This window comes from Eriocheir sinensis, chromosome 28, assembly GCF_024679095.1.
Source record: "Eriocheir sinensis breed Jianghai 21 chromosome 28, ASM2467909v1, whole genome shotgun sequence".
Lineage (NCBI taxonomy): Eukaryota > Metazoa > Arthropoda > Malacostraca > Decapoda > Varunidae > Eriocheir > Eriocheir sinensis.
The window spans coordinates 6,107,133-6,114,632 of record NC_066536.1 but is presented as its reverse complement, the minus strand read 5'-3'; the positions used below and the strand labels follow the sequence as shown (position 1 = coordinate 6,114,632).

Below are 7,500 nucleotides of genomic sequence, written 5' to 3'. Positions count from 1 at the left end.
GCTACATTGTCCTGTCAGATATCTCCGAGGCACAATGCGAATCGGCACGGCTCTAGCTGCTGCTCCCTGCATCCGGCTGTCCATCGTCAACGTACGTATCACCACTCTGCAAATCGACTTAGACTGTAGGTACTGGCTTCATCAACACCTACTTAATGTAAATTTATATTTGTCACTCTTCATGGTAATTGATACAAATATAATATTCATTGTCTACGTTCCTAAAGTTTTATCAAAATAGTTACAGCTAGTTCTCCAGTGTTGTCAGATAAAGATAAAGGGTATATTAGCTTAGGATAGTCGTCACTTCGAAAGACGCTTGAACTAGAAGTACCACGGTTCAGTACAAACTCCATGATCTTCCATTTCTTTTCCTATACGGGAGTGTGAAGTCTCAGCAAGTCGTCTTTCCTGGGCGCAGCATCCACAGGTTACACTGACAGTCATGTCTTCCTTTCCTCATTTTGTCTTTCGTCGCTCAGTGGATTGGCTTACTGCACGTTCGAGGAAATTCAAAGAATTTTGCTGCGAGTGGTACCTTCCTATCTCTTCTTCAAATCATCGCTGAGAAGATGAACACATGGTGAGTCTTTCCAAATCTTAAACTGTGTAGTCTCTATTTTTTTTGCTAATCGGTTCCATGTTTCAGCTGGACTTTGATGTTAATCGGAAGCTCACGTGCTCCTGACAGACATGGGAACTATATTGTTTCAGAGTTAGTTTTCGTATTCGCAGCCTTTTTTTTTTTCAATACTATTATATATATGAGGCACAACATGGTGCTAGGTAAAAAGGCAAATTTTAAGGGAACGCATTTTCATGGACCCATTTTCTCAATTGCCAGTAGATATTAATCTAAGAGCTCATTATTAAGGAGTTGCACCCCCTACAGTCTTGAGCTTGTGGTGCCTCCCGATATGCTGTACGGTGCGAGGCTGGACAACGGCTCCTGGACCGGCATGATGGCTCAGCTAGTTTCCGGGGTAAACGTCCTCCTTTCGTTGACAGCAGGATTTTAGGATATATAAGATTGTAATCATAAATGCAAGGTATATAGTCAATATTTTTTTTTTTTACCTCTCGTTCTATCTATTCGGAAACATGCTTATTTCCCTCCCTCCGTCCGAGCCATCGTGTGAGGGAGTAAATGTTTGCCTTGTGTCGTGCAGGAGGTGGACATGACCGGCGTGCCCATGCTCGTCAACCCTGAGCGGAGCCGCGTGGTGGAGCCCGGCTTCCCGCTGATGAGTGATTCCATGGAGCTTGCATATATGAGACCGGTGCAACAAGCAGACCTGTCAGGCTTCGTAAAACCCTTCACTCTTCAGGTTCTCGCCTAAGACATGTATTGCTTACCATGAAAGTTTTTAGTTTTGATTCGGTTGTCTTCCTTGCCATTTTTAAAATGAAAGATATATTTACAAATGTGTAAGTAATATGTAGCCACCGTTCCAATTGGTATTCACATTAGAAATAAAAATTATGAGAGAAAATTTAAATCAATGCATCGTGTCAAACTAATGCCATACTGTCAAGCCTTATTTTGACAACTTAATTTTTACATCTCAGCCCAGTTTTCCAGAATAGTTTTGTTCTTATTATGAGTTATAATTGGAATGGCGCGTGTGAGTTGATGAGCACCCTCTATAAGGAGACGAAGGTTAGGGACATCCGGGAATACCTTGTTGCAGGTGTGGGGCATCCTGTTGGCCAGCCTCATGGCGATGATGATCGAGCTGACGACCGTCCAGGTTGTCGAGGCCCGCCGCTCTCACGGTGCTGCCAGGTGTGTCACAGTCAAGTGTCAGTTTAAGCACAATTGTTAGTAAGTTAGTCCATGTTTTATGAATAACGATACAACAATTCAATTATAAGCATTGGATTTTTTACTGACTAGAGTACTTACGTGCGAGTTTAGTTACAATTTCTTGTACTCGTAGCCAAATCCGGTGACGACTGTCAATGACAGAATGAAGACACTTTTGACTGCTGGTACCATGGCAGCGGCGTTAACTTCAATAAGTTGAAAATGATTCATACAGTGCCCAATGCAGCGAATGCAGTATGGAAATATTTGTATTAAACTTATCATGTCTTTCGTTTTCAGCGGTCTGAAGTATAAATCCTCCCCAGGTGAACTTTGGTGGACGGCTAGCCAGTGGACAATAGCTGTGCCGCTGGCCCAGGGTAAGTTACTGGAAGCGAACCTCACTGTTTAATGGCCAAGTGATTGAACTCGTTGTAATGGAACTTTGAAATGTGACAAAAATCTGTAGTTGTTTCTACACTGAGGGAATGTCATTAACGCGAGCGACTTAAAACGGGCTTCCTGTAAGATTTATGAGCCCTATAACAACCTCAGCCTGTCTACACCTCTTGAAAAAATACTTAGTGTGCTCGACGCTAGGCACAGCGTCTCTTTTAATACCAATTTTTAAATTTTATATGTTTTGAAAACCAACTTATCAGTCATTGCGGAGCATTTCAGTGCGAGTGTAAATCAGTATTGACCCCTTTGCACCGTGATGAATATTCGGAACTTTTTTTATTAACCTTTGTTGTCAGTGGTGCTGGTGCTGTCACACAACATACATTACAATAAACATCAGGTTACGTGACTTTTAGAATTCCTTCCCATTGGTGAATATCAAGGGTAGGGATCCATGACGATTTTAAAAGTGTCCGCCACTCATAAATGATTAGGATCTACTGCACTAATAACTGGTCGTGTCCCCGTCAGCCTGGTGGCGGGAGCCGCGCGGGGCCCGAATGCGGGGCCTGGCTGGGGCTTGGTTGTTGTTTTCTTTTGTCCTGTGCACCGTCTACCGCTCGAACCTCAAGGCCATGCTCATCCTTCCGCGCATCACCTTCCCCTTCAACTCCCTTGAAGAATTAACATATACAGACATTCCCTGCTACACCATGAAGGCGTCGGTCGCTGATGAGTACATAAAGGTATGTCTGTCTCACCCACAATATCATTGCTGCTACAGACAGTATGATTTTCTTTTCATTCAATCTCTCAATATATTTCTACTGTAATGATCCGATGCACTGCTTTCCTTATTTATGAGTAACCCTCAAACGATTACCTGTTACTGCAATAATGCATTTTCATTTCAATGTAACTGTACGAGATTTACAGTGCTCAAAACCCAAACTGAGTAAAGTTACCTTCCAAGTAAGGCATTTGCAAAATAAAACAAGTACAGTGTCGTAGCAAAAAGGGGTCCGGAGGTCCATGCTCCCTTTACCCTTGTAAGTGGAGGGGACAACATAACTTTTGCTCCCTTCATTTCTTTCTAAAACTGAAAAAAAATCTTTTTAAAATATAGTATTAGAATGAGAACTACACAACAACAACACCTACAGTTAGGCGCAAGAAAAAAACACCAAGCGAAGTTATAATGAATGTGCTTTTTTGATGATTTAGGCAATATCTCAGTTGTTTGTACTACTCTTTATATTAAGATACTCCTAGAATTTCATGAATTTCCTATTATAGGCAGTATGTGAGATAAATAAACCTGTTTCCAAAACCTCTAGTTTCTGCCACCAGGTGGAAGTACTGGCGCATCATTGGCTGGACCCACTGTAAGCATTTGTTTAGGTAGTAAATTTTGCACGAAAAAAAGGTGATAAAAAAATCTCCCCGGGCTAGGTAACTAAAACCATATAGCTCTGCTAGGGTCACTGGATCGAATTCACAATCCCTCAGTTACGAGCCGAGCACCCTACCCACAGAGCCACCCAACTGCCTCTTGCCGAGGAATGGCAAGAAAAATGTTGTTTCTAACTATAACTATGACTATATAGACTCATAGAGAAACAAGTTGTTGGGTGACGAAAACTTCAAATTCACTGGTGCTTTTCTTTATATTTTTTTCTAACTACCGATGATAACACATGGGAGTCTTAAGAATCCTTATTTACAATGCAGTACTTATTTGTGGGCCTTGGTTTAACATCTTTAAATACCAGCAATCAAATAGTAGGCTACATATATAGAGTCAAATACAATGAGTTAATATTTTAGATTTAAGTCTAAATCAAGTTATAGTCTCTAGTTTTGATTCCTTCCATCTGTCATTTGCTTCCTCCCTCACTGCATATATGGCTTAAAGTGACTAATCTTGATGTGTCAAAGATTTCAAGGAGCGAAGACGTTCATTCTCTCCCTTAAGAACTCAGAGCCCGGAACAGTCCTGCACAACTTGCGGCGCCAGATGGTGGTGCACTCGAACGTCCCACTAGCTATAAACGGTTTTCTGACCGGGAAACATGCTGCCATAACGAGCTACCTCAGCATACTGGCGCTAGCGCAAGGCAAGTTTGAACAGGTGAGTGTTAACAAGGATCCTGGAAACAATCAAATGATTTTTTTTTTCGTTCCGTCTATGGCGCCGGTAAGCTTTCTCAGCGGAGCCTGATGGTCGGCCCCAGCCTGTTGTGACGCAGGGAAATGTTAATGGTGTCACCATCTTGCGTGGCTCATGCTGTCCCCAGAGATCATCTTTGACCCTCTTTTTAGAGAGAGAATCTAGAGTCTGGATTGATAGATAGTTTCAGCACAGCATGTGGGTAGTCTTAGGCCACTCGGCGGTGACTGAAAAATCCCAGCTTGTGGCGGTGGACAGGACGCGAACCTGTGTCCTCCTGAACTCCGCGCCCGCGCGCTAATCACTCAGCCACAGCCTTTGTGTGTGTGTGTGTGTGTGTGTGTGTGTGTGTGTGTGTGTGTGTACTAAAACTACGGGGTCTAAATCACGGAGCAGTAGTTATTCCAAAGAAAGTAAGAATAGGAAATTCTTATATAGGTTTTCCAACCTGGCCTAGGAATAATGCCAGAACTTTTTAGGCTATGCGGGAACAATTTACCATAATATGAAAGTGAACAGAAATATTCAAGAAATTAGGATAGGTTCGTAGGTACTCCAGCGTTAACAACCGCTCTAGAACAAACGTCATAGATAATAAACCGATAATGGATATTATCATTATCATATTTTTTCTTTTGATGAATGAAAGCTACTTCCGTAGGCATCTTCTACACATATATTAACAAAATATATATTTGAAAATTACACTTGCCCAATTCATTTCAACAACTACACTTTTCAACGTTGACAGACGAAAACCTGCGAGTTTTACTCGGCCCAGAGCCTCTTCGGCACCTACTACATGAGCCTCGTGTTCCCGAAGGGCTCCAAGCTAAAGACGAAGATCGATATGATGTAAGTTTTTTTTTATTCTCTAAATAAAGAAGTAAATGAATAAGTACCCTAAGCTTATCCGGCAGCACAATAGTATAACAGAATATTATCGTTTTAGGAGCACTACCAAAGCTACAAACATATTTTAAATTATGGTCTTCAGGAGTAATAACCTCATTCAGACTCTTAACAGGGAATTCAGCGTTGAATTCCTGGACTCACGCTGGAATTATTCTTATAACCATGGTGGATTGTTCCAAGGGGACAGTTCATGAGCCCATTACATTATTACGTTTATTGTATTACGCTGCATGCTTACTGCTCACACCAGTTGTCTCATTGATATCTGACCATTTAATTTTTAAAGGAAAAAGTTGTGTGTACACAGAAACGACAATTAGTAATTTTGGTAACGATGCTCACGGATGACTGTGACAGTCAACGTGCCGAATCAACTTGTACTAAAAAAAACAAAAAAAAAAAAAAACTGGCTCCTGATTGGGTCCATCTCTTCTTACCCTGCAAACGGATGTCATGCAGCCACCTTAACAAATGATCGTAAAACCTCGAGAAACACCTCTGCCATCTCTGGTGTGAAATTTAAAGGCAAGATAAGTGTTTTAAGTTCCAATGCTCGTAGCCAAAACAATAAGTCTAAGGAAGAGGGATGCCTTGCAATAGCAGAACAAAATAATGATGTAATTAAAGTAAGGTAAAGTTGGGGCATACGCTATAGCTGTGTGTGGCCTTGGTGCTCGTCTCCGTCGCATTGTCCCTTGAACCTGTGGGAGGTAGGAGCCCCTTACCCCGGGATGCAGGTCCAGTGTGATAATCAGGTTACCACAGTTACCTTCCCCAGGGTTTCCCAGGTACCCATTTATCGACCACCCCGAAAGGGAGGATGAACAGCTGGGTGAGTTGCACCCGACTGCCTGGGCCGGGATTCTAACCCGGGCTCATAAATTCGTAGCTAGACACGCTATAATTGCTAACGAGGTAGCATTTATTGATACGTTTATTACATGTCTAATTTTGAAATAATGTAAATAATTTTAAACTCTTTAACAAAGATCATCATACTCGTAAGGGAGGAGGAATTGCTCTTTATATATATATATATATATATATATATATATATATATATATATATATATATATATATATATATATATATATATATATATATATATATATATATATATATATATATATATATATATATATATGTTCCATGATAGAACAGCAAAAGACAGCAATATGGAACACATGTGAGTGCGTGTGTGAACTGAAGAATTTTAAATCAGTATATCTGTCACCTGCTGGCCTCCGGGATAATAGTGCGATGACGCGTGAAATGTTTTAAGTGTTTCGTGACAACCCTTTCATTGATTTTAGGAGATTTTAGCCTCCTTCACGTACTGAGCGTCACCCTGCTACCAAGTGAGAATCACAAAGAATGATCAATTATTTTAAAGTATCTGTTGATGACAAATGATACAGAACCATGACAATTTTCAGACCTTGCTTTTGATACCTATTATGTAGTATCATTTAAAATCAGAATAAACTACGAGCGATTCATTTCCAAGCGTCACGAACTAATTTGATTTGTTATGTTATCCCCCCTGCCAGCGTGAGCTACCTGAAGGACGCTGGCATCGTGGACCACCTGCTGGGGAAGAACTTTCACGAAGCCATACAGTGCATCCGGAAGGACAGCTCGCTAGCCCAGTCCACGAGCCACAGACCCTTGGCGCTCGGGGACTTCTACGGAGTGTTCTTGCTCTATGGCGGAAGTAAGCGAGAGAGAGAGAGAGAGAGAGAGAGTAGGCTAGTCCACACTCCACACATAACTAAAGGTAACAATGATTGGTTGATGATGGCAAAGGTGAACTCTTTTTGGTGGCTGCTGAGTCGGGGTGGGCGGGGCTTATTATTTCTGTAATTAACGTGAATAAGTCACACACACACACACACACACACACACACACACACACACCTTTTGGCTCCCGCTCCTTTGGCCACCGTCCGGGTCTCACCGTGACTCTTTCCTCTTCAACAGGCGTCATCGTAACTGTTTTCACCTTCCTGATGGAACTCTGCCACCGCTGACCACCTTCCCTCGACTTGCCGCAGCCTAAAAGCATCTTGTCTCTATGATATTACCCTACAATACTATGTTTTTTTTAGCAGTAAATTGAACTATAAATAAATTCTTGCAGTTGCATCACTGATTCAACACTTCCCTTCTGATGATATTGAGAGTTGTCCAGGTAAGGAATACACT

The 7,500-nt window shown here is 41.6% G+C and overlaps 1 protein-coding gene across 2 annotated transcripts in view; it reads left to right on the top strand.

Moving 5' to 3' along the window:
* LOC127004721 (glutamate receptor 4-like) overlaps positions 1 to 7,438 on the top strand; it is a 7,478-nt gene extending 40 nt beyond the window's left edge. The window contains exons 1-11 of one of the 2 annotated variants that reach the window (XM_050872806.1): positions 1 to 91; positions 483 to 583; positions 893 to 983; positions 1,170 to 1,328; positions 1,692 to 1,786; positions 2,108 to 2,187; positions 2,741 to 2,955; positions 4,185 to 4,340; positions 5,131 to 5,234; positions 6,846 to 7,009; positions 7,276 to 7,438. The exon at positions 1 to 91 is cut by the window's left edge and continues 40 nt beyond it. In XM_050872806.1, coding sequence (XP_050728763.1) covers positions 35 to 91; positions 483 to 583; positions 893 to 983; positions 1,170 to 1,328; positions 1,692 to 1,786; positions 2,108 to 2,187; positions 2,741 to 2,955; positions 4,185 to 4,340; positions 5,131 to 5,234; positions 6,846 to 7,009; positions 7,276 to 7,325 — 1,272 coding nt within the window. In that variant the 5' untranslated portion in view covers positions 1 to 34 and the 3' untranslated portion in view covers positions 7,326 to 7,438. The remainder of the gene's footprint in view (positions 92 to 482; positions 584 to 892; positions 984 to 1,169; positions 1,329 to 1,691; positions 1,787 to 2,107; positions 2,188 to 2,740; positions 2,956 to 4,184; positions 4,341 to 5,130; positions 5,235 to 6,845; positions 7,010 to 7,275) is intronic. The other variant, XM_050872807.1, reaches the window with a different exon arrangement.
* Positions 7,439 to 7,500: the final 62 nt, after the last annotated feature.